At 49.9% G+C, this 27282-nt stretch overlaps 1 protein-coding gene across 11 annotated transcripts in view; it reads right to left on the reverse strand.

Moving 5' to 3' along the window:
- Atxn7l1 (ataxin 7 like 1) overlaps positions 1 to 27282 on the reverse strand; it is a 214089-nt gene that overhangs the window by 22139 nt on the left and 164668 nt on the right. For all 11 annotated transcript variants that reach the window (XM_057782318.1, XM_057782314.1, XM_057782313.1 and 8 more), the window contains 4 exons: positions 27037 to 27259; positions 9845 to 10116; positions 7113 to 7195; positions 6027 to 6280 (listed from right to left, as the gene is read on the reverse strand). In XM_057782318.1, the coding sequence (XP_057638301.1) occupies positions 6027 to 6280; positions 7113 to 7195; positions 9845 to 10116; positions 27037 to 27259 (832 nt within the window). The remainder of the gene's footprint in view (positions 1 to 6026; positions 6281 to 7112; positions 7196 to 9844; positions 10117 to 27036; positions 27260 to 27282) is intronic.

Consider the following 27282-nt stretch of genomic DNA (forward strand, 5'->3'; position numbering starts at 1 on the left):
TAATAAAAATGAAGTTTAATTAAAGAAAAGATGTTTGAAACACTCGATAGTAAGTCCTGGTTGCCAGATAAAAGAGGGAAGGAGGTGGACAGAGGAAATTAGGGAGAAGGAGAGTGGGACAAGACCCAGAACTGGCCGAACGGGCTCTGAGGAGGTCTGTGGGCACGCACACACACCGGAGCGCCAATGAGACTTCTCTCTGTATGTCTGTCTGCATCCTCCTGGGGATGACGGGGTGGGGACATTATTAGGGCCTCCAACTGAGTGCAGAACTCCAGGTGGAACCAGGAGGGGGCTTTTACCAGAAGCAGCCAAACCTCAAAAGAACCAAGCCTTAGGAAGTGGTGGGAAGGAGTCAATAGGGTCTAGTGAGCAGAGTACCAACGTGCACTTGCTGTCAGGAGCCATGTCCCCCCCAAAACTATTATAGGAATCACCGCCCTGAGAAGTTTGCAGAGGGCTCCACTTCCCAATTGTATTGAGAATTGTTTTATTGACAAAGCCTATCCCACACCCAAATTGTCTGTTAATAGAGAGCTATCTGTTAGCGGAACCCACCTCACATTCCAAACTATCTAGAGAACTAGGTGTGTCAACTTGTGAACTCCTGGCAGAGGAATCATGACCTGACCGATCGTAACCTCTTGGCCTACGTGACCAGCGTGGACCATGTGGCAAGATCCCGTGCCCCAGCCCCCCAAGCTCCTCATCCAGGGGCTATATAAGCTGCAACCATGACTCTAATAAACGGAGGCTTCGACAAATTTGCCTAGCCTCCTTCCTCTCATCAGCCCATGTCTTTCAGGTGGTACCTCTCCGTGACCCTGGAATAACTGGCCAGCCAGGCGGGTTACAGACCCTAGACAGAGTAACTCGCCAAGGCGGTCGACAACTTGCTGTTCACTCTTTGCCCTCCACACTCACATCATCTGCCCTTCTCCACCTGCCAGTCTGGCTGAAAGACAAAGTCCTGTGGCACTCAGGGAGCTACACACGACATCTCAGCCTGCCTCTCTGCAGAAGCCTGGCATCCATCTGAGTATTCAGGGTGTGAGAGAGACCTTCACCGAGTCATTCTAAGGGTGACGAGGACCACACACGTTCTTATCCTTGTCACTAAGTGAAAACTCAAGTGACAAAGGGAATGACACCACCTAAGCCTTGGACTCTGAGATCCACCTGCCCCTACCTCCCGCATCCTGGGATGAAAGGCATGCATCACCATGCCCCGCCAAGAATTGCAGTTTTGAGGTCTAGACTATATAGTAAATTTGAGGCTCAGCTGGGCTATGTAGAACGATCCTGTCTCCTCCCCACAAAACAAAAACAAATGGAGCCAGAGAGATGGCTCAGCAATTAACAGCACACTTGTTCTTTCAGAGGACCTGAGTTCAATTCCCAGGGCCCGCATTGGACCAATCAAAACTCTCTCTCTCTCTCTCTCTCTCTCTCTCTCTCTCTCTCTCTCTCTCTCTCTCTCTCACACACACACACACACACACACACACACACACAGTAAATAAACAGGTAAATAAATAAATGCAAATCTTTTAAAAAACACACAAACAAAAACAAAATAAAAATAATACCATCTGCATCTGTTGGCTTCCAAGTCTCCAGACTGAGACGTCACAGATGCAGAAGTCGAGGACAACAAAAGTGTGCCATGTGGCAAGAAGGTCCTCCCGATGCACCCTATCCATAGCCCTGTCCTAACCGGGCAATCCACAGACCTCCTACCCATCTCCACGCCACTCCTGACGATGTAAGACGGGCTGGGATTGACCACCTTGTATGTTAGTCTGGATGTGTGCGATATACCCAGGGCAACACCCATTACTGACCCTGGTTTCCACAGTCTGTCCCCCCTCCCTCCTACTCAGAGATATAGCCTGGGCCATCACAGTCCAGGTGGGCTCTGTGGTCCTCTGATAGAGTGAGGATGCATTTGGCTGGGCTACGACCCATAAGGCTTGGGCTTTCTGGGGGCAAGCAATGTGTTCCCTTAGAGGAGAGGACAAAGAAATAGAATCAGGGGTTATTATAATTTAAATAATTTGGATAAGGGCTTTCCCCCAGAGGCTCCTATCTTGTAATCTTGGTTCCCAGGGTGGTGTTGTTAAAATGGTAGAACCTTTTCAAGCAAGATAACTAGGTTATAAAGGCACCAACCTCCATACATGAGAGGAAGCCTGACCTCTCTCTGTCCGGTTTCTTAGCGCATATATGTGTTCTTTATGCATACGGTAGTTTCCCTTCTGTGGCTCCATCAAGCACAATGGAGCTACAGAGGACCTTAGCGAGGCTGGAGCCTGGACCAGCTGCTTGGACTTCCTAATCACCAGAACTGTGAGCCAGATGAACCTCTTTTCTTTATACACTGCCTAGAGTCAGGTGATTTTATTTTAACAGCAACACAAAATGACCACGTGACCACGGCTGGGGTATACTTGCTTATGTACACCACACATGTGGCTGGTGCTCTTAGGGGCTGGAAGACGGCACCAGAGCCCCTGGAATTGGAGTTACAGTAGGTGTGTACTGCCAGGTGGGTACTGAAAACTGAATCCTGATCCTCTGCAAGAGCAGTAAATGCCAACAGGTGTGGAGGAACTGGCCTTTCATCCCAGCACTCAGGAGATGGTGGAGGGCGGAACTCTGTGAGGTCAAGGCCAACTGGTGTAGAGTAGGTTCCAGAACAGCCAGGGCTACAGAGATTATGTAGCACCCTATCTCAGTGAGAGAGAGAGAAAGAGAGAGAGAGAGAGAGAGAGAGAGAGAGAGAGAGAGAGAATCACTGCTAGCCACCAAGTCATCTCTCCAGGCCCATTGTTAAATTTCTATTAGCTCCATTTTATACCCGGGCAACCTGAGGCTGGAGGGAATCTGAGCCACACCTGATCTTATCTAGTTAGAAAGTACGGGGGTGAGGGTCCCCGCTTCAATCCTGCTGCAACTCTTGTTATCTAATTTATGCTGTAACTCATAATGTAGCCCAGGCTTTGTTAAATTCTTGATACCCTTCTGATAATGGAGGCTGCAAGTGTGGGCCATCGAGCCCAACGAAAGTTATGATTCCCGAACTCAAAGACCCAAGTCTCTTTGTTAGCAATCCTTGACAAGAATGGGTTGCAGTGAAGATCATCAAAAAGTTGAGTAATAGCTGAGCAGTGGTGGCACACGCCTTTAATCCCAGCACACGGGAGGCAGAGGCAGGTGGAACTCTGTGGGTTTAAGGTCAGAGTGAGTTTCAGGACAGCCAGGGCTGTTACACAGAGAAGCCCACTCATGTGTGATATCTATCTTTACTTGTTAAACTTGTTAATATGGGTGGAATATCTATTGTATACATCATTTATAGGAGTAAACGTCTGCTCTTGGAGGTTTTGTGTGATTTTCATGTTAAATTCTGATCATGCCTTTTCCACATGACCGTACAGGATTTTGTTAACCTGAGATTTTGTTACCATACACTCATTCACTTTGGAAGAGTCCAGCTCTGTCCTAAAGGATGATCCCCTCAATAATATTTGCCATGACGGTTTGTTTCTTTTCCTTGTAAGACGTTCATTTCAAAATGAAACATATCCAGGTCTTCTGCTTCTTGATGAAAACGTAAGTGGACATTCTCCTAAAAGGCAAGGGACAAACCTGAGAGGACCCTTAAGGCTCCTCCCTGGGCTGTTCTCAGCAGCTACGCTCTTGCTGCTCTGTTAACTCAGGACACCACTGGTAAAGCGAACCTCCATCAGCTAAAAATTGCTGGAGAAGTGTTTAACGAAAGAGTTCACGGGACATGCGTGTGGTCCGCACTCAGGTCAAAGCAGGACGATTGTAGAGATTCTGAGGTGAGCCTGGGCTACATGGGACCCCTTCTCATCCCTCAAAAGAGCTATCAAACTTGTGCTGCTTGAGGAATCACTGGAGAATCCCCCATGATCCCTGGGGGGGAGGGGGCAGCGGAGATAATGGCTCTGGGTATGCGTGGTTTCAGGTAGAGGCCAGTCTACCAGTATCAGGTATTGTGGAAGGATGAGTTGGGAGGCAGAAAAGGTATCCGAGCTACAAAGAAATAAAAAGTCACTCTACATAGCCTGCCCTTACCAGTCTCAGTCACTCATGGTCAAATAAGGTCTAAAAATATTAAATAGAAAATTGTATGCATCAATAATTCATAAATTCCTAGCGTGTGCAGTGCTCGGGAGTAAGGGGAAATGGTGGGTGGTCCCACTCTGTGCTCTCCTGGATGCAAGTCAGCCATTGTTAATGTACCCATGCTTTATAGTTGCCCCTTTAGTCAGTGGCCATTTTCAGATCAACTGCAACAGTGTAGCAGTAATATGAATTCAAGTAACCCTTACTTTATTTAATCAGGGTCCCTTAGTGCAGGGTTAGTAATGCTGATGGTTTTATTACAGTATATTTTATAACTGTTTTATTTTATTTTACTATTAGTTGCAGTGCCCAATTTATACATTAGGTTTTATCATAGGAATGCATGTATAGAAAGAAACATAGACTGTGCAGGGTTTGTTTTTAACTGCAGTTTCAAGCATCGACACGGGATCTTGGAGAATGGGGTGCCTCTGCTTAAACAGCCAAAGCCCAGAATTTTGGAATGGAGTTGTCTCCTCAACTCTAAAACAGGGGGTAATACTTTGACCAATACCTGGCTTCCTAGTGACAAGTAATTATAAAATGATCTTGCAAAGAAAGGGGCTGCAACAATATAAATGTCTACAGTGACGAAGTCCTGGCAGCTAATTTAGGAGTTTAAGTTAACTGGTAAAGTTGTCTGCTCCCGAGTGCCTGGAGCTGAACTGGACCATACGACAGAGGCACTGTGGTGAGACGGGGTCCATGTTCCTTCAAACTGCAACAGGGAGAAGATCGTGAACAACTGCTACCAAATAGATTTTCACTTTTTGTTGTTGTTGTGCTTGGCTTTCTGAAGCAGGGTTTCCCTGTGTAACCCTGGATGACTTGGAACTTACTCTGTAGACCAAGTTGGCCTCGAAGTCACGGAGATTGGCCTGTCTCTGCCCCCTGCATGCTGGGATTAAATGTGTACGCCACCAGTTCTAACCCAGCCCAGATAGATTGCTGCTTTAAAAGCCAACTCCCTGCTCTTTTCTAATGATCCTCTCTCAAAGCTTACCTGGTGTTGAACAATGACCCTTTGGGACACATTCATGCATCTAATTATAAAAAAAATAGAAAATACCGCTATTTGTACTTCTTGCTGAATGAATAGCATTATTTCCTTTTTAAGTCAAGCATGAACATTTGGGTCTTCTCTTGCTTGCTGAACTCTATGTTTTTGGAAAGTAGGGTCGGGTTGCATTTTTCTCTCTCCCCTTGCCAGACAACACTTTGGTTCTGGAGCAAGTCCTCTGTAAACACTTTTGAATGCATGCTGTTAGTTCTGGTCCTGTTACCTGGAAATTGGTCTCCTGCCCATCAAAACAAACATTCACAGATCTTAAATTGCTTTTTAATCCAAATGGATTGTAATTCTGTTTCCTGTTCTTGCCCACCTGTTCAGTGCCACCGAACAGGTGGCTCACCCTCCACGTGGCCGACCTCCCCTTCATCCCAACCATGGGGACGTTGTGAAAATAAGTCATCAGGAATTGTGATATGTGCGCAAGAAGGAGCTTAGAAGTTGTTCCAGCTACTTCTCTACCCAGGCTTCCCCCGACTGCCCCAGGAGTCTTCAAAGAACATAAAAACCCAGGCAGACAGGAAGCTGCTGGGTGGTTGAAGTGCCAATCTCCCAGCGTTTATTTTCAGCTCACTCTTGCTCTGTAAAAACACACACTGTCTGATAAAAGGTCTGTGAGGAAGGCTGATGACCTTGGCTGCAGCAGGAAAATCTGTTGAGTGCTGTGTGGCCAGCTCGGGGATGAGCTCCTTAGGCTCACAGAGCCTTGGACTGTCAGACTAAAAGCTCTCATTAAAACACAAAGCCCCGAGCACGGGAGAGTGCCTTAACTGAGAGTGCTTCAACACCCATACCGACTTACCTAGGAAGTACAGAGTTGAACGGCCTGGCTTTTGGTGGGGATGGTACTTTGGGCTCTGCCACCGCGTTCCCGGAAGACCCTTGCAGAGTGTCGGGCACTGGTCCCGGCGGCGGGTTTGGAAGTATTTCCCTAGCGGAAGTCAGGAGGTGCTCTTTCACTTCTTTCTCCCGCGACTTGGCTTTGTGTTCCGCCAAGAGGAGGTCAAATTGCTTTCTCCGGCCTGGGACCGCTCTGCGGTGGCTCAGCGAGTGGGTCTACGGAGAAGAGAGAGGAGAAGCACAGCCTCTTTGATCAGCACATACACCTGCTTCCCCACGGCCCGCATTTCCGAAATTGCAACCACAGGCAATGAAAGGTGCTTGGCAAAGTCAACTTCAAGGCAACAGCTTCTGTTCTGTGGCCGGGAAGAGGCAGAGACCGCTCGGACAGACGCAACCATGCCCTACACTCCAGGTGTTAAGAAGCCAAGGCTTCCTCCAGACAGCTTCTGCGCGGAACCCAGGACCACCTCAGATGAAAGACACCCGCGAGGGCCAAGCTAGAGTCAACGCAGGTGCGGGTGGGAGGCAAACAGGGCCATACCCTGGACCCCTCGAGGCACTAGAAGGACAGGAGGAAATCTGGGGCTTGAGGCTGCCCAGTGGCGGACGTCAGGGGTCCGCCTGTCCCCTGGCCACCCCGAGGGGCTAGATCAGGGAGTAGCATCTCATCCTCCCCTCCGGGGCTGCCTTTCTGGGCGCTGCCGCCGCCGCCACCGCCGCTGTTCCTGCATACATTAAAACGTAGCAGGCTTTAGAACCGCCTGTGAGTGCCTATAAATACAATTTACTGTCTGGCCTCCCAAGTAACACGGGAAGCCTAGGGTGGATTTTTTTTTCTTCCCTTCTTCCCCTTAAAAAGCCAGCCAGCTTGAGGCAGGCACTATGCTACCGTGGACAGAGAAGAAAGCATTTCCCTTACAAAGAACAGCTGGAGGTCGTGTCGAGGTTCCACACCCTGCCGCGTGCGGAGAGTGGCATGCAAACATGTCGACAAAGGCCCCAGCAAGAGCAGGAAGTATTTTCTTTTTTATGGAAAGAGAAATACCTTGCAGGTGAGGGATCTTGTGCAAGGTTTCTTTGTCTCGGGATCCAATACTCCACAGTGTTTATTTGGGTCAAATTCTCTCTCTGGTTTAAGAAACAAACAAAAAATATAAGAAAAAAGGAGACTAAATAGGATTTGGCATTAAGACTACATTTTTTTTTTAAAAAATGCACATTTGCACCAACAAGTGAGACATTGTCAGGCAATCTGTTTTGTTTTGCCTTTCTTCCCCCCAGCAAGCTGCTAAAATGTTTCAAGAATCACTCAGGGGAAATGGAGCTCCTCTATGAACCCAGACATCCCGAGCCTGCTACAGGGCAGCGCGCGGGGGACAGGGCGGGAGCAGGTGGCAGGACCATGTGCTCGCAATTCTTTATTTAACTTAAAATAGTCCCACAGGTCCTTGGCACTTTGGGCACCACGGCTGCAGAGCAGGGAGGTCCACCTGAAACCCAAAAATGCCCCCTTCCTTCTGGAGAACCCATGGGGGCCTCTGTCTGCCTTCCTGGTTTATGCATTGCCGTGGGAGCTTGTCCACTGACGTGTCAATATGGCCACTCACATGCCTCACAAAGGCCCTTGGAGAAGGCCTTCCACACAGTCTCGCAGATCAGGAATATTCCACTCTGGCGTGCCACAGGCAGGGGCAGGAGAAAGTGTGGCAGTGTACCTCTGTGGGGCTAAACTTGAAGGCACAGGAAAAGCAGCCTGCTAACCCTATAGCTTGTGCAGTCTGTATGTAGTTCTGGCCCAGATGCTACCCGGGAGGAGAAACAGGACACAGGGGCCTCGGGGGTGAAGGATGACCGTGAAGACCTCCTTTCTGTCCGGACTGTTGAGAGCCTCCATGGAAGTAACTGCTAACTGTTCTTGATCGCTTGATGCCTCTTGCGATCCTTCACCTCTTTGGGGCTTACAAAACCGCTTACCACACCTGCAAAATGTGGGGATGTGTGGCAATCTCTCCAGGACCCTCAGGCTTTAGGAAACTCTGTGCTGTTTCTGAAAGGCACCAGCAAACACCTCAGTCCTGCACAGCGGGTGTGAAGGGTGGAGAGGGGGCGGTTAAGGAGGCACCAGGTCTCTAGAAAAGGGAGGTGTCTGTAAGGGCCTTGAAGGCTACAAACTGAAGAGAGTTCCCCAGCCAGACACTGGGCGCAATTACTAGTGTAAACTTGGAGCATAATAAACGGATGTTCTATTTTCAAAGGTCTGGGGGTTGGGAAGGGCTTGTGGGGCTGTAGAAACTGTTCCCCCCTTCCCGCCCACAGCCATGAAAATGTCTCCCTCCCTTTCCACACAGAGAGCTTTGTCCAGCAGGCAGCGGGCGAGCAGGTGCTAGGTGCCAGGCTGCCTGCTGCTGAGGTCTTTCACTTCGGTCTGCCAGAGTCGGGCCTGTGCCCAGACCCACACAGCACCTCATGTGGGAACAGGGTTTTGGCTAAGGCTAGGAGCTGGCTGTTGAATCTGTGAGAGAGGTAGAGACAAGCAAAGAACCCATTGGGACAAGACAACCCACAAAACACAAAATTCCACCACAGGCTGGAAGATGCCAAGGTAGTGTTAATGCAGCAAAAAGGAACCCGCAGCCTCTGGACACTGCACAGGCCAACACACACACACACACACACACACACACACACACTGGGGTGTGGCCACCCACCTCTGCCCAGTTAACTGGCACATTCCATTTGGGAAGAAAGCTAGCAATGGGGGTCTGAGTTCGTGCAATGAAGTCCTATGATGCTCTCCCTTTATCTTGATTGTGGGTAAGCAGAACACGGGGAGAGATGAGGAGTTGTCTCTCAATGTTTTTGGTAGGCCCAAGTACTTTTAAAACACAATTTTTAGATACGGATATAAGATAGAAAACCTAATTAAATATGAAGTTGAATTTAAAAGCTGCTCACACCCCCCTGGGTGCTTAAAATCCATGCCTGCACCAGAAGCCACGTCCTCAAGGGTGGCTGTCTCTGTACTTTGTTTTTCCTAACTACCCTTAGACAGAGGCCATGGTGTGTGCAAAACTATGAAGTGCGTGGCTTCTTCCAGTCACTTGGAGATGTCAGAACAAGCCAGGCTCAGTCCCACAACACATCCAAAGCAAACGTCATCCCTTAAAGTGGCAGCTGTCGCCTCTGAGTGGCCATGTGTCTCTTCAGAGGACTGACCTGAGAGACATCCCGACACCCCCATCCACTCTGCTGGTCTGTATACTGCCAGTGATAACTCCAGTCTGACCATAGGGCAGAAGGCAGCCCCAGCCCCAACTGCAGAATCAGCCCAGAAAAGCGGGAGGCTGAAGAGCAGAGGTTATAATTCCCTCTGCAGCACAGTAGCTGAGTGGGCTGTCCTACCTAGCACATCGTGGGTTCTGAGATAGCCCACGAACAACAGCAAGGTGTCAGCTGGGGTCATGCCAGTGTGGCATGTCTGTGCTAGGCCACCAGGCTAACAAGACCATCAGAGTCTACGCCTGTTGGTTGAGGCAGTGTCTCCTGCTTCCTGGGCTTGTAGGATAGATAACGCCGAAATTCGGCTGGGGAGACCTCATCTGCACTGGGGTGCATGAGAGCACCAGTCCTGCCTGGTGTTTCTAGATGCCAGAGCGGGTTCGCTCCAAGTCACCCTTAAAAGGAAAGAGCAGTTCGGCTACATGAACACATCACCGGTTACAGGTGGGACTCGGTTTTAGTCCTAGCACGAGCCAGGCTCTAACCACAGTGACATACCTGAGAGTCTCCGGTAAGGCTTGTTGCTGGTTTTGGCGCCGTTTGGGTGCTTCTTGTCTATGGCGGCAGAGAGAACCGCCTTGCCATTTAAGATCTTCTCTGGTGACGGTGGCACCGGCTTGGACATCAAGGTGGGCTTAATTAATGGTGGGATGGAGACAGCAGAGGAGGAAGTGGCTGCGGTCGTGGTCGTAGGGTTCATTTTGACATTGGCACCATCTGCCTTCACTAGGTTAGGAATTTTCTCTAAACTGACTACCGGAACTGGAACGCTGAAAAAAATAAAGGAACACACATGCATGGCTGCCTTCTTTGATCCATCTGGTCCACCGGGGAGCTACACCCGATTATCATTATCAGAACACTTCCTTACCACTTGTTTATGCTCCTCCTGGAAGTGAGCAGCATGATTCCCATTTTGATGGGTGGGAGATTTGTGTTGTGAAAAGGATCGACGGGTGGGGGGGGGCGCGAGGCTGGCACAGTGCCCCGGATAGATAAGAGCAGACTGATTACCTCCCAGGATGACTGTCCCTATGGGTCCTCTGATTCCCCCACTTCTCAGGACCTACATGTGGTCCTCTCTGACACAGCACCTTGGGCCAAAACAAGGCCACTGCTGTGAAGCCCAGGAAGGCAGGTAGTCTGTGCCCTGGTCCCCTCCCAGTCCTCCGGCTTGTGGATTGTCTCCCACCCAGGCCCCATCCAGGCCCGACATCTGCTTCAGCTGCCAGAGTGCTGACAGGCTCACACCCCACGGAGCATGGCTGCAGGCCAGTGTGGGGCACGCTGCTGTCGGAGGGCTGTTAGATCATGCTCGCATCCTGAGGATGGGCTCAAATTGAGTGAGGCGCCATGTACCATTACCCGATATTCCATTTTAGGCAGCTAGTTATGTAAATAGGCAATTCTCCAGACTGGCAGGTGAGAGGATGAATTTTAAGAAGGTGAGAACACAAAGGTGTGCATTCCCTCTGCACAGCCTGTCACCTTCGCCCCACGCCCCTGCTACTTCTCCAGGAAGGTGCTTGCATTTGATTTCTGCTGCTGCTCTTTAATGTAAGAGGACCCTGTGTCTGGGGGGCTGTGGGGGGTGTGTCTCAGGGTCTTGAAAGATGAGATGAATAAGTTTTGCCTTGGTCTCTGAACCAGATTCCCTTTTCTCCTGGCAGGAGGGTAGACTGCTAACACTTCGGCTCCACAATCATCTCTGAGCAGAGAGAGTGGAGCTGCTTAGCGGTTTGAATGCCAAATGACGGGGAATATGGCTCTCGAATGCCTGCAGACAATGTAGGGCATGAAAGAGAGGCTGGTTTTGGCAGGGAGGAGTCCTGTCTGTCCACATGGCTGGCTGGCTCTTACTTCTCTAAGCCATGTTCACAGATCATTTCTTTGATCGAGTTGTTCATGAAATTATTTTAGCAACTCGTCATCCTCTGCCATCGTTCTGATTTGGAAACAGAACCACAGATGTTAGTTGTAGGTCTTGGTGGAACAGATTGGAGCTGGACTTTTTAGACTTTCCCCATGGTTCATGCATCTCCTCGGCCTGCAGAAAGGTAGTTTGGGACGTGAAGCCCAGGAGAAGGGAAATAGGAATAGTGTTTTCTGTGATGCTCCGTGTTGCAGTCACTTAGATGGGGCTGACCTGTTTTTTTTTTTGATCTGTTTAGGGGGGATTCTCTAAGTACTCACATCTACTTGCTGAAGAACAGCTCCAGAAACTCTCTTGGCCGGGAGGATGCTGAAAAGCCATAGAGACATCCCCTAGCGAAATTAGCACCCCTCAAAGTTTGTGTGTTAGAACCTTAAACCTCCAGACGCACAGGTTGACAGTGTTTGGGAGTGGGGGAGGGGGACTTCAAGAAGTAATTAGGATTAGATGATGTCACGTGGGTGGGGTTCTACAATGGGGCTAATGGCTTTATAGGAAGAGGAGAAGAGGTCTGAGCTCTCAGCCTTCCTGCTCCTCATCTCCACTGTGCTGTGCTCAAGAAGAAGATCCTCAGCAGATGATGACATCATGGCCTTGGACCTTATCGCTGTCTCACTGTATGGTGCAGATTTATTTCCATTATAAATCACAAAGTTTGTGGTACTATCACAGAAGCAGAAAACAGACTAAGAATATAAAAAGATGCCATGACAAAAATGCAAACTATGGGACAGGATGAAATATAATTCTTCTTGACTCATTTCCTCATCCAACTTAAAAAAGCATAAGTTACAGGAATCAGGGCTCCTTTTTTTCTCCCTTTGAGACATTGTCTCAAGCAGCCCAGGCCGGCTTTGAACTTGCTATGTAACCAACACTGGCCTTGAACCCCTAGTTGTCCTGCCTCGCGTCCTGAGTCTGGGATGACAGCTGTTTCACACTCGCCCCTCCCAGTTTAGAAATGAGCATCTTGAAGGGATGTCTTTACATTCCTGGACCTGGCAGTGGTAGCCACAGGGCAGAAGCCGACTAAATGGCCATTGACACAGCACATGGATGCTACTATCCAGCTTCACAAAGGAAGGAAATTCTGACCCATGGCTGGACCCTGAGGACAGTATGCTGAGTAAAGCAAGCCAGTGACTAAGGGCAAGCAAGTGACCCCACTGACATGAGGCACCCACAGTAGCTAAAGCCATGCAGACAGAAAGCAGAACAGTGGTGGGGGCGGGGGGACCCCATGGACTCGGTGTAGTTTCAGCTGTGTAAGGTGAAAAGAACCCCAGAAGTGAAGATGGTAGTTTTTACGTTATACATTGTATCATCACTTAGAGTACCAAGTGATAACTCCATAAATCACAGGATTCACGCAACCTAAACTCTGCTTCAGCAAGTCTGCGCGTGTGTGTATATATACATTTTATATCTATGTGGATATAGATCTTTAGGTGTATATATACACACATATGCATGCCATGTTACTTCACAAAAGGAAACGAGGACTTTTAAATTGCAGCTCTGATTCTTGTTGAGAAAGCAGGGTTGAGTACACAGAAGGGTCTCCTGTTTCTGTGTCAAGGTCCTTGACTTCAGCAGAATGATACCTGGGATGACATGGCCCGGAGTAACTGCCTGGCACCCCCCATGCTCACAGTGCAGACTGTGTTTCTCCTCTGGAGTCAACGATCGCTGTCAAATGTCTTCTGCAAGGCAGCCACGTGCATATGGGGGCACTGGGCTGACGTCATAGTCAACATGGCAGCTAACCCATGACATCACAGCCAACATGGCAGCTGACCCATGACATCACAGCCAACATGGCAGCTGACCCATGGCATCAGTCAACATGGCAGCCAACCTATGATGCCACAGCCAACATGGCAGCTGATCCATGACATCACAGTCAACATGGCAGCTAATTGATGATGTCACAGCCAACATGGCAGCTGACCCATGACATCACAGTCAACGTGGCAGCTAACCCATGATGTCACAGCCAGCATGGCAGCTACCCATGGCTGGCACCTTCTAACTCTGCCTGGTTGCCTACTGGCCCCCTTATTTGATATCTTAATGTGGGATTTCCTCTACTGTCCATTATTTTCTGTATCATCCCTGCTTCTAGGATGTCAGCTGGACTTTAATATCTACTTTTTGGTACCCGGGTCCCACAAGCAGGGAGTAGAGATAGAATCCACAAGAAACAGGAAGGGAACAGGCGGTCCTGTGGACTAAGAATGGCAAATGCTAGTCAGGAGAACCTGATGGAGAATTCTAAAGCCCTTGTGGGTCAGAAAGCAGATAGCCACCAAGTACGTATCCTGGATGTTAGGTGAGCAGGTCAGCGAGTCAGCAGACGTAAGAGAAGGGGGATACAATCTCTCCAGCGGGAATTCTAAGGGGATTTGTCCACAGATGGAAATGAGTGTATTGTAACGAGGAGCTGTCCCTGGTACTACTCTCCTGGGTTGCTGTTCTCTCCAGCAAAGGACCTGGGCTTTTTGCAGGTCACCTGACTTCCAGCCAGGTCTGAGAAGGGGAGGTGAGGGAAGGCGGGAAAGGAGGCAGCTCTATGACACTGAGATGGTGGGAAGGATCTTGCCATCCTTACACTGGCCCCAGCACAAATTCTAGCCTGTCTTCTGTCTTCAGTAGTGCTGGCCCAAGACCCTAAAGTGATGAACAGAGGACATGAATGGGCACAAGATAGCGCACACAGTCATGGGCACCTGGCCCCAAGAAGATCTCTAGAGCTGAGAAATCAGGTGGGTGTTGGAAGCTCCAACCACACCCCACCCGCACCCCATGCAGCCACAGCAAGCCACTAGCTCAGAACTGCCTGCTGCTCTTCTCCTTCTGGTGCCCACACCTCTGCCCTCACTTCCCCGGCATCAGCCTCGGGCTCCTTCAGATGACAGTGAACCTTTAAGTACAGGTTTAATCCCCCCCGGCCCCCTGGCCTGGAAAGAAGCCAAATATTCTGACCCTAATTTCACAAGGTGGTCATCTCTCATCGTCTCTGCAACCACCACACCAAGCAAAAAGTTTCCACATATGGGGGGGGGGGGCTGCGGGGAGCTGGTTAGGTGACAGCACCCAGCGCACTGACTAAGCAAGGAACTTCTCTGTGTGTGGAGGTGATAAGCAAGTCTGGGAAGGGACCCAGAGCCCTTTCCCCTTCCACCTAGAGGAATGCCTTCACTCCATTCTCAACACTCATGTCATTGATCAACTCGCTACTGTCTTTCCCTTGAAAGGCTGTGTTTGAAAATGAGAGAGGAGCCCCTGTGAAGCCCCTACTGCTTTCACAATGTCTGTTCTGTAGGTCTGGAACAAAATCTTTTGGGGAGCCCAGGGCTGCATTTCGTTCCGGCTGCATCTAGTACCCTAAGAGCACACACATCTCGGTGCCTCCTGGGAAAGTGCCCAGGGGCATGGGCCTTCCCTCAACCCCTGCACCACTGAGGTGACTACCTTCTGCCTTGGCTCTCCTTGTCTTCCTCCTGCATGCTTGGCCTGTCTGAATCGATCTTTCTACCCCTCTACCAAGGCAGGTCTTCTGGCTTTAAGAAAAAAAAAATGGTTCTCTTGGCATCAAGAAGATTCCCCTCCCCGCCCAGTGATGTCTGCAAAAGAGCAGAGGTAGAGAATCATGATGGTGTCACTGTGAGAGTCACTGCCGGGCTGCAGGGCCAGTTGCCCCCTGCCAGCCATGCCTTCCTTCGTGGTGAGCATGGTCTATTCTGTCATCGACAGACAGGCCTTAATAGGATAGTTCAGAAAGTCTCTAGGTTTGAAGAAATTATTGCCAGGCTTTCTCCACTCAACAGAACGGGGGAAAGATGGATTTGACAGGCAGAAGTGTGAGGACATATGGTATTTGTGCTGTGGGTTATGCATCTGATGTGAATTCGCGGCTGTCTGGTTTCTTCTACCGCTTCATCCGACAAAGATCCGCACGCCTGTGCGATTGCCCGGGCAGAATTTCCAGAGTCTCTGGTTTATTGGCAGACCCTTGGTAGGCTGTCTCACCCAGCCTCCTGCCTTCCAAGTGGTAGGTAGCAGCATTGGATCATCCAATAAAGAGAAACGTAAGCTTCTTTTAACATGCTCCCGGAGTAGGAATTCTACTTGGCACTCATAGATGCACTAAGGGGTTAGGGAGAAGGCTGTCACTGGGAAATTATTTCTAATCACAATTCTTTAAGCTGAAGAAATATTAGGGACAGTCTGGAAGGTTTGGGAGTCGGGTGGTCCCACTAAGAAGCAATGTAAAGAACAGCCATAGGATCCTACTGTGCTAGGACCACACACATCCCGATGAATGGGTAGGTCCCCCTCGCCTTGCTTTTGAGGTATCTAGAAAAGCTTTGTAAATGCCTTTATCAAACAAAAGAGAAGACCCATAAATAAGAAGCCTGCAGGGCTAACGTAATACTGTGGTGGGGGCCTGTGCACTAGCCGCATGGTTTGGACTCTCTCCCACACAGCACACACTCAGTAAACTGGGGAATGTGGTCAGACCACACAGCTGCTGAGGAGGGGGACATCCTGGCAGTAGGGTTGGACTATATGGAAATCTCTACATCTTCACCAATAGTGGAGCATGGGAGCAAGGCTTAGCTTCCTAGCTCCATTGTTGAGGGGACTAATGTCCCCCGGAGACAAGTTAGAAGTGTGTGGGTGGGCACGGGCATCTGAATAACCTCGCTTTGATGTACGGTAGAAAGGGGTCAGAAGCAGAGGCTAAGGAAGAAGGGCCTGGGGAGACGGCGCCCTGGGGAAAGGACTTCTAGGTCAGCAGGAGGACTGGAGGCTGACCGCCAGCAGGCATACAGCATATAAAAGGCTGCACCTGGTGGAACAGGCCTGGGATCCTAGTGCTGGGGAATTGGGGACAGGAGGATCATCTGGCTCAAGGGCAGACAGCCTAGCCTGCTTGGTGAGTCTCAGAGAAAAAAAACAAACAAAAAAGGAAGATATCACCTGTTAACATCTGAAGCTGACCTTCACATGTACACACACACACAGACACACACAAACACACACACTCATGCGCGCGCGCGCGCGCACACACACACACACACACACACACAGTAATCACTAGCACTGAACTGAGGTTCTGTGCTTTGTCAATGTTCTGGCAAATCTGGGAGTACAGTGGAGAGGAAAAACAGAAGTGGGAAATAATTCATTCCATACCCCTCGTCCAGGACTCTTCGTCCTGATTCTCAACCCCTAGGCACTCCCAAGCCGGGGCTAATCACCTGAGCTTGCATCTGGATAGAGCTTTCTGGGAGCAGGAGCAGAGTAGTCAGGGAACTCATCCTCCTCTACCTAGGCCAATTCTTGCAGTCCAGCAGCATCGGTGTGTGTGTGTGTGTGTGTGTGTGTGTGTGTGTGTGTGTGTGAGAGAGAGAGAGAGAGAGAGGTGGAGTTACGCTCCAGGGGCACCTTCTGTTTTCTGGAGAGGCTATGTGCCCACCTCTAGGCTGGTCCAGAGGATGAAGCAGACACCTAGTTCCAGTCCCCTTGGGAGTCTGTTATTCTGGGCTCCTGGGGTGTGGAGCTCAGAAAGAGGTCTCTAGCCCCACCTGGAGACCAAGGATTGCTAGGTAACCTAGGACTGTGGAAGAATCAGCAAGCTGGAGTAGAGAACGGAGCCAAGCAGTCTGGATGTAGCAGGGCACCTGTTGCTGCACAGGCTGCCCTGGGACCAGCTATGTGTGCAATGGGCCTTGGGTCATACCCTCCAGAGCCTACCAGGTGCTCGGTGAGTTGCCCCGTAACTAAGAACCACAGACACACAATTCAGATGGCTAATCATCAAGATTCATGTCATTGCAGAGATAGCATGAGGGCCACGGAGAGCGGACAAGGGACTGTGGCTTAGGCTGACTCTGGAAGAATCTAAGCAATGGCTTAGAGCTGAGCTGGCTCTACTCTGGAACAGTAAGTGGGAACACTTCCCTTTGTGGCCACCAGAGGTCATTGGCTCCCACTACTGGAGCTGTAAGAAAGCCTTACAGAGAGTGGGAGCGGACACCTGAGCTGACCCTGGAACCCCATCCCTAGCCTCTCCCTTTAAGGAATCACTCTGAACACAAGAAAATGGCCAGCAACTCTGAGACCAGCTGCTCCCATTTACCTCAGAGAAAAACAATGGTAAACATTCTCGTTCATTCATTTTCATTCATATTCTCTCTCTCTCTCTCTCTCTCTCTCTCTCTCTCTCTCTCTCTCTGTATGTCTGTCTCTAGCTGTCTCACATATTTCTAGCTGGTATGGAAATGGAACTCATTATGTAGACCAAACTGGTTTTGAATTTGCAGTGATCATTCTGTGTCTGCTAGTATAGGTGTGGGTCACCACAGCTACCTTTGTTTTTTCACATGTATGTATATGTGTGTGCATGTGTGTATTTCATGTGAGGGTGTGGGTATTGGTGGGTGCTAGCTTCCATGTGTGGATTTCTGAGGACAACCTCACCTTCTATCTTGTTTGAAGCAGAGTCTCTTATTCATGGCTGCATATCCCAGGCTAGCGGGGTCCCAAGTCACTTTCCCCATGTTACTGAGGAATATAGCCCAGGCTAGCAGGGTCCCAAGTCACTCATGTTGCTGGAGGTGTACTGGAATTACAGTGCATACATTCAGCTTTACACGAATTCTGGGGAGTCAAGCTTCAGTCCTTATATTTGTGTGGCAAGTACTTTATTTACTGAGTCATCTTTAGGTTTTGTTGTTGTAGGGTTTTTATTTTTATTCCATTTGAGACAAGGTCTTGCTCTGTTGCTTGGGCTAGGCTCAAACTCATAGTGATCCTCCTGCACCAAGACTCCCAAGTGCTTGGATTACAGGAGTCCACTATCATGCCCAGTTCTTACTCATTCTCATTCTCCATTTTCTGTATTGCAAGCCAATCCTTAGCAGGAGAGTTTTGTACCTAAACCACCTCTATTCAGAAAGTTGAGCCCATAGTAAAAACCTTTCAAGAGTCTGGTCTTAGTCTTTACACCAACACACGGGAAACCACACCGTACCCTAAACAACTCTACTCTTACCACAAGGCTAACCACTTAGAGACCTTGGTTCTTCCCTGAATTCCAGCTTGGTCACACTGTGTGCCTTAAAGAATGGGCTCCTTCTGCACAATTAGTGTAGGCCTTGGCATCACCCACCAAACCTGGGTGAAAATTCCTACAGGTGATAGGGTGTCCCCAATAGCTTGGTGACTTTCATGTGCATGCTACACACATACCACACACACACACACACACACACAGAGAGAGAGAGAGAGAGAGAGAGAGAGAGAGAGAGAGAGAAAGAGAGAGAATATGCAACTTCACAGACTAACTTAGTACCCTAGCCCTCTGACCTCATTGGACCAGGCACTTTCCCCTACAGCCCTGATGGGTTCCCCCCTACATCACCATATACTCAAGGCTCTGGCCTTTTTGTGTGCTGGGTTGTTCTGCTGGCACACCCTCCCTATTTTTTCCCCTGTACTTCCCAGACTCCCACCGCAGCACCGGGGACTAAACACAAGACTTTCACACCGAGGTAAATCCTTCACCACGCCTCTTTCTCTTGTGACACTTCCCTGTCTTTCCCCAGCTTCCCCAGCTCATTCAGCAAAGTGAATGAGGCTTAAAACTTCAGGCCACCCTGAGCATGGTCCTCTGGAAGCCAGAGACTAGTCTGCCACTGTCCAGCTGCACACGGAGTCTGGGCCAATCACTGTATCTCTGTATCTTAGTCTCACATGTGACCAGGGCAGTGAAGGCACCCTAAAATTGTGACACGCTGCCCAGCTACGAAAGACACATCACCAAGCCTCAGGGCTCACACTTCTTTCCACCACAACTTTTGCCCCTTTCCCATGGGTGGATGCTAGTGCTGTTTTTCTCTCTGGTGGCCTCTGGAGTTGGCTTCCAGGGAGCTGTCCATTGTCCTTATCTTCACTCATCTGGAAACCAGAACGATGAGGGACTTCATGTGTATATTCTTGGTGCCTCCTAGTCCAGGAAGGGACCTTATTTTCCTGCCTAGAGTTTGAATATCCTGGCCTATCTATCTTCCCTCATCTGCTCATCTGCCCGCCCCTTTTACCTCCTCCTGTTGCAGTTCAGCACGAGTGGGTTTGATATTTCACTCACGGCAAACAACCGCAAGTCACTGATGAGTTCTGAGCAGAGCAGGGACACACCCCTTCCTCTGGCAGCGTGTGTACATGTGCGTGCGTGTGTATGCATGTGTGTGGAGGGTGGGTGTGTACTGAAAGTGGAAGATTTCACAGCCTGCATGGAAGCCCTGATAATGACTCCCCATTGCTTCTGGGAATCATCCATCCTGCCCCCAATTCACGGCAGCACCACGCAAGATGAGCTAAGCCCCAGGTCTCTCCCACGGGCATCTGGCTGGGCCCTCTACATAAAGCACAGGCAAGACTTCCAGGACACATGAACGCCCACACACCCCCTTCTCTCCCAGAAGAATCACCTCCCATTTCCAAAAAAAAACAAAAAAAAAAACAAAAAACCCCAAAAATATCCGGGAGGAGCCCCTCCCCTACTATGCCATAGAGCGTATACAGGGAGGCCCAGAGCCTGCCGATTTTTCTTTGCTTTGGCTTCATCTTCCTTCTGAAGCAGAAGGCTCATCTCCTGCGTTTTTAATGGCGGAGCATATTTAGCATTCAACACACACACGCAGGTTGATAAGGCCCAGGGAGAAGGCAACAAGCCACCCAGGGCAGGAAAACCTCTTCCCAAGTCTTCCCTGCTGCTGCGCACATCCAGCCAACATCAGTGGATTCAAGTTCTCTATCTGTGTGCCAGGACCGGCTGGGGTTGGCGGGGGGCGGCGGCTGGGAAAGTCACTCTGCCAGGGCCTGGTACCTGGCTGAGCCAGGACTCATAACAAAGGATGAAAGGTTCACCGTGATGCCAAAGACCAAACAACCAGAATTTCCCCTCTCTGTCTCTCTCTGTCTCTGTCTGTCTCTGTTTCTGTCTCTGACTGTCCCTCTCTTTCTGTATCTCTCTGTCTCTGTCTCTCTGTCTCTGTCTCTCTCTGTCTCTGTCTCTGTCCCTCTCTTTCTGTATCTCTCTGTTTCTGTCTCTCTGTCTCTGTCTCTGTCCCTCTCTTTCTGTATCTCTCTGTCTCTCTCTGTCTCTCTCTCTCCCTCTCTCTCGGTCTTCTTCAGGCTCACATTGTCTTCCCACCTCAGCGCCCTGAGTGCTGGGGCTACGGTTATATTCCCAGTGACTTTAGGAACTAAATCATCTTGCCCACCTCGCTCTGTCACTGTGGACTGCAGGGACACTAGCCAGGCATTCGGAGGGAGCTGCTGACCCCCTCAGGAGTGATCTGTAGCAGGCAGGCAAACTGGAGGAGAGAGTTCAGAGAGCTGCAGGTCAAAGACCAACGGACTGCTGTGTGAATTCTCAAGCAGTTTGCAGGGACGGATTTAGTAACATGGGATGTCCTTCCTCCTCCTCCTCTTCCTCCTCCTCTTCCTTCCTCCTCTTCCTCCTCCTCTTCCTCCTCCTCTTCCTCCTCCTTCTCCTCTTTAGCAGTGCCGGGAGCTGAACTCATGTACTTAGGCATGTGCGTCACCACTGAGCCTCGCCTAACCCTCTTTGGAGACGGAGTCTTGCCAAGTTGTCCAGTCTAGCTTTGAACTTATTCTGGAGCCCAGGCAGGGCAGGCCTTGAACTTTGAATCCCCCTGCCTCAGGCTCCCAAGTAGCTGAGTTTACAAGCCTGCACTACTAGCCTGGCTCCCCTCCCTTCCCTTTCTCTCTTTCTCATTGTGTGTGTGGGGCACAAAGCCTGCATAGGTGTCAGGGGACAACGTCGTAGAGTTCGTTCTGAGGACAGAACTCAAGCGCTTTACCTGCTAAGCCATCTCACCGCCTTCCACTTCCTTCTTCTAAATGTTTGATTCATTTATTACTTATTTGTTTAGTTTTGAGATAGGGTCTCACTATGGAGCCCTGAAACTCTCCACACAGACACGGATGGACTAGAACTCTGGAGTACTGGGACTAAGGGCATGAATTACCATGTCCAACCTCCCCTTCTTCCTATTTAAAGTGGTTTTCCCCCTCCCCACCAAACCACAGAAAGGACAAAGTCTCATAGCTGCAGACTATTCCATCGTGTGTAAAAATACCAAGGGATCAGCCTGCCTTGGGGGCGCTGTTTATACCCATGCCTTCGAATCTGAGACGCTTGCGAAAGGCTGTCCTCCTACCTGCTACCAAAGAGCAGGGCAAGGCTGCCCAGTCAAACAGGCAGGAGATGCTGTGTGCTTCTGTGGCCTTAGGAGTCAACTCGGAACTCAGTTGGAAAAGGCCTCTGGTTGGGTATCCTCTGGGTGTCTCCCTGCTTTTCCCACTACAGGTCTAGAACACCAGGCTAACACAAGAGAAGAGGGAGTGTTCCTTCCACTCCACAAGAGACCGATCAATGCACTTGCAAGTCCAAGACCCAGAGGTCTCCATGCAGGGTCACTCAGAAAGACATGGAGGCCTGAGCTCTCTCTGGTAGCAGCCACTGGTGAATACTTGGCCACTGTGGAGTAGCAGCTGCCCTCTGACTCAGGAATGGAATTCTAAAAGTTCAAATTCACAACAACTTACAAAGAGAAACTGGATTTAGTCATGACAGAGTTTTTGTGTTTGGGACGACTTGCACATGTCACTCTACTAGACAGTTTCTAGTTTTTAATAATATCCGACAATGGATTAAATAGTCCTGTAAACTCAGACGTGCCCTCGAGGTAAAAGACCCACAGGGTTGCCATGACTGGGGAAGGGAGGACAGCATCAGAACCAAGAGAACATGAACTAACTTACTAATCACGTGTTGAAATGATGACATTGAGGCGGTATCGGGTCAAAGAAAATGCTGCTGAAAATTAATTCCATGTTGCTTTTCACTTTTTTCAAGGTGGCTGTCAGTTTAGAGTGGGATGCGTGGACACACATGGTTTTTACACTGGGCACTGCTAGTCCAAACGCTTTATACGGAAGGCTACTGCCTCCAGGAGCTCATACCGTCCCCTTCAACAGACCTCTTTGGTTCTCAAGTGCTAGTGATGGCAGTTCCCGGATTGCACAACTGCCCACGAGCCACCGTGCTGGGGACACTGTGCCACCCCTGAGCAGGAGGAACAAAGGAAGCGGAATGTATCGTGGACCAGACACAGAGAGCATCGTGGGGAGAAGACATCACAGGCAAAGATGAGATGCCACAGACCGAGAGCAGGGTGCCAGGGTATCAGATTGTTGGCCAGGAGGGAGTAAATGAGAAAGAACTGAGAACAAGGTGACCAGTGAGATGGGGCGTTAAGAATGGTGACGATTTGGACCAGGAAGATGGGGGGGGGGGTGCTGGATGCAGAGAAGGAACAGCAGGGTTAGCAGTCCCTGTTCCCAGGGCTCCTCTTCCTGCCCTTTGCCCTTGTTCTTCTCATGCCGCACTCCTTTCCCATCTATACCATGATGTCAATGTCCTGTCTACAAGAACGAATCTCAGCTTCTGTTCCACCCAGACCTCTCTCCTGAACCCCAGGATGATACTTCTTTGCAGGTATGTCTCATACCTCTCCAAAGGCACCCATGCTAAGCCTTCAGGGTGCCACCACCCCTTCCTGGAGTCTAGGCCCTCTCCATACCTCACCTGGGCTTTGTAAAAATACCCTCATTTTTTTCAATGCCTCCAGAATGCTCCTCTAGTCTTCCTTGATGCTGCCAGAAAGACTATGCAACTGAAGACTATTCTTTTCATTCTCCAGGTCATCTCTACATTGTCCGCTCCACCCAGGCCCCTACGAATGGGACGCACGCGCTCTACCATGGAGCTGCACCGCCAGCCCAGAAACCAAACTTGGAATTTGGAGCATTCCCCGGGCTATGCCTATGTGGTAAACTATTCCCTTAGGGTGCTGGGCCCCAGGCACTGGGCTGCTGCAACTAATCAGACCCACCACTGACCATATATAAAGTCCCTTTTTTAGAGACTTTGCCCGAATTAAGACATGATCGGAGCGGAGAAGGTCATTTTTTTTCTTGTGTATGTGTCATGTGTGTGGTATATTTGTGTGTTTATGTGAATGTGTACATGTGTTTGTGAGTGTACACAGACACAGAGCACGGAGCTGAGTGCCTTCCACTGTAGTTTTTGAGATGGGCTTCTTAGAGGAACAGATGCTCATTGGTTTGAAGATGGGCTTCTTAGAGGAACAGATGCTCATTGGTTTGACTAGATTGGCTGGTCAGCGGGTTTCAGGGGTCTGCCTGTCCATTCCATCAGACCGTCGCCAGAAACACACTGCTGTCCCTGACTTGTATGTGAGTGCTGGGAATGTGAACTCAGGTCCTCGTGTTTGTGGGTCAGGCCTTTTACAACAGAGTCACCCCTAGGCCCCTGCTACCACCCCTTTTCTTATGTGGATGAGGGGAATCTGAACTCAGCTCTCCAGCAAGAAAAGCAAGCTCAAAGCCAGACTCTGCACGGATCATGTGTGTGACTTTGAGCTAGTCACTCAGCACGTATGATCTCATTTTCAAGACTAAACAGTTGGTGAAGTGTGTGATTCTAAACCACACCCTTCTCAGAATTTCTCAACTTCCTTATTGCCTACTAAATTAAGAATGAGCCCTACCACCAACACGAGACCCTCTGTAAGCTGGACCCAAACTCCCTCTTTCAATTCTGATGACCCATTACTATCTATTACCTCGTTTCCCCTGCTCTCTCTTCCCCTGGCACTAGAACATGCTTCTGTCTTTACTCAATATTTAATGGGCACCTAGAATAATAACTATGTGGCCACTATAAGAAGAACTGGGGGTGCACAGGTCCCACCAATGTTACATATAGAGCTTTATACAAGCTGGGAACAAAGGCCTGCAGTTCAGGGACCCAACAGACTGACAATCTTCACCCCTAGCCATGCTGATGCAGTTCACAATCTGGACAACTGTATGCGGTAGCCTTCGGGACCCAACGCTAAATATGAACAGAACAGGAGAAGGGCATCCAAGCCAGGCTGGGGACTCAAAAGAGGCCACCAGATGAAGCCACTCCTCAGCCATTCCTCAGTTTACCAGGGGGTAATGCAACTTTCAGCTGCTATGTAAAAAAAAAAAAAGCTTTGAAAGCCAACATACATGTTTAAATTTTACTTTATGTGGGCGGGTGTCTTTTCTATGTGTATGTCTGTGTACCATGTGTGGGCCTGGTACCCGCATAAGCCAGGAGAGGGCATCAGATCTGCTGATTGTTAGTTGACACGTGGTTGCTGGGAATTAAACCTGGGTCTTGTGGAAAGCAACCAGTGCTTTTAGCTGCTGAGCCATCTCTCCAGTCCCAACGTGCATTTAATATACATACTTAGGGGGCTGGGAGAAGCCTCAGTGAGTTACTGCCCATTTTGAGCTCACTCAGACTTAGCAGGCAATGGGGAGCTTGAGAGGGCTGTGATTTAGAATTCGGGCTTCAAATGAGACACAGGGATGCCAAGTGACTTCCTTGAGGACACATAGCAAGTCCAGGGTAGAGCCTGGCTTCGAACTCACCTTTCTTGCCTCTAGTTCAGGGCTGTGTTCCTTCCAGTCCATATCTGGCAAGGCTGCTCATTACCTGTTGTTTTCCACCGGCTCACCTTTGCCCCCTGCTGGTGGGTGTGTCTTCTCTGCCTGTCAACTATGGTTGTCATCTTCCACCAACATGGGAACCCAGTTTCTCCCGCCTTCCCATGTCTCCTGAAGACTAGTGACTCTCTCCGTGAACTCCTCAGGCCTCCGGTGCGAGGCTGGGACTGCTGAGGCCTCCAGCCTTTCAGACTAAGAAGCTGCTGGACTTGCAGCCTCTTCAGGGTGTAGGACAGCCATTATTGAACCACACAGCTCATGCTACGCAAGCTAGCGTTAGTAACTCTGTGGCGCACACTCTTGCTGCCAGTTCTGCTCCCTTGACTGACACCTTCGGCCAGTTCCTTCACAGCACTTCCCGCCCCTAGCTGAAGGTGCCCGGCGCCATGGCAGGTTCCGGTGTGTTGAGAGGGTCGACTATGCTGGACAGGGAACCTGAGCTAACTCAGCGGTCTCAGTGGTCCCTTCTAAAGGTGGGCTCACTTATCTCATGGAGGGGGTGGGGATCCTTGCCTTCCTTACGTTTGTCCCTAGGTCATTCCCAGACTCAGAAACTCTTCTTCTCTATTTGCTTCTGCAGTGCTGGGGATCCCACTCATTCTAGGTAAATGCTTTACAACCAAGCAGCACCCCTCAGCCCGAATAAATTATTTTACCATGTTAAATTATTTTCATGTTTCCCTTGAATCTCTGTCTTTTTGTTTTTCCCATAGGGTCTCACTACATAATCTAGGATGGCCCCTGAACACCCCCCAACAGTCCTCTAGCCTTAGCCCACAAATGCTGGGATCATACACGAACACTGCCATGCCTGTCTCCGAAGAGCCATTTCTCCGATTCTGCAGCTGGATGAACGCCACGATCTTAATCCCAGGTGAGGAGACTTTGGCAGGAATGAAATAGCACTGACAGTGGCCCAGGCATTGTGTTTGCTGCTGTGTACAAAGACGCTCACTGGGTCCTCGCAGCACCCCACGGGGCAGAGCTGTTTATGACTAGACTCACGCTACAGGAAACTGAGGCACCAGACGTTGAAAGGTCACTCAGGGTCACTCAGCAGAGACACCTGCTCAGTAATCCCTCAGCACACGAGCCCACTGCTCTCTGAGGGCACTGGGAGGAGGGCCTGGAAAGGGGACACTGCCACAAGCTGATCAGAGGTCACCAACTGTCACTCTCAGACCAGGTCTCTCCTAAGCAACTGTCCCCTACCCAGGACAGATCTACGCTCGCTCCCTCCATCCCTCCAGCAGAGAACACAGCCAGTTCACGAGTCAGGGCGGCGTGCAGCCACGCCCCTTTCCATCCTCCCCTCCCCCATCACCTGAGGCTCCTTCACTGATGTGGCATAATTAGCTCCTTACAAGTTTCAAAATTTCCAGCGCACAGCCACCACCCCATTGATGGATGACTGTGTTCCACAGCTTTGCTGGGTAGGACGTTAAGTGCAATTAACTACCGTTAATTAACCAACACCGTTTCTCTTTAAATATATAAATGAGACACTTGTTCCTTCTCCATCTTCAGGTTAAAGATAAAGTGGACAGCGCTGTGACAAGCCAGGCCAAGGGCTCTGTGTCCATCCTTTATATTTTCAGGACGGTTTCCAATTTGTCTAGTCCAGGGGGAACCTTTCGTGGCTTTTTGGTAATCCCCATCAGAAGCACAATTTTTCCTTTCCCCTACTCCTCCCTTTCTGAGATTCGTATTGTCCTGGGGGGGGGCGGGGATTCTGCTTCCAGGGCTGGGGCACCATCACAGCCTCCCTCTTCTTCCCCCAAGACAGCCCGTGCATGGGCGGTTTACACCGGTGGTTCTCTTCACTGGGGCAGAAAATTGAGAGGCAACCATGTAACTGAGGAATCTTTCCCTCTTTCCTTTGCCTTAGACACAGTACAGCTCAGCTCTCAAGTGTACAAATATTCCTCTGTTCAGGCAGACAACACTTTCAAGGTCCCATGCTCCCTCTCTAGTTACTAGAGTCTGGTCATTAGCTTCCACACGACACCGTTCTGAGTTCCTTCCTCGGTCCCCCAGGGCCCAAGTCAGAGCATGGAAGCAGACAGTCTCGGCACCCGACACCCCGACTCACCATGGTTTATCCCTTGGCCCCTTTGCAGAGAAGACTGTGTGCTGTTTGCTGCTGGAGGTAAGTAGATTGTCTTTGGGCGTTTTAAATGGCTTGGAGGTGCTGCTGACAGCGTTATGGCCGCTGAGACAGGCTTTCGTCTTTGCCTGTGCTAACGATGTCCTGGCATTGGAGGCTGGAGACGCTGGAGAGGGAGAAGGCCTGCACATTGAACTGTGTCTTCTCTCTGCGGGAGGGGGAGAAAGAACA

Source organism: Chionomys nivalis, chromosome 10 (assembly GCF_950005125.1).
Source record: "Chionomys nivalis chromosome 10, mChiNiv1.1, whole genome shotgun sequence".
NCBI classification, from domain to species: domain Eukaryota; kingdom Metazoa; phylum Chordata; class Mammalia; order Rodentia; family Cricetidae; genus Chionomys; species Chionomys nivalis.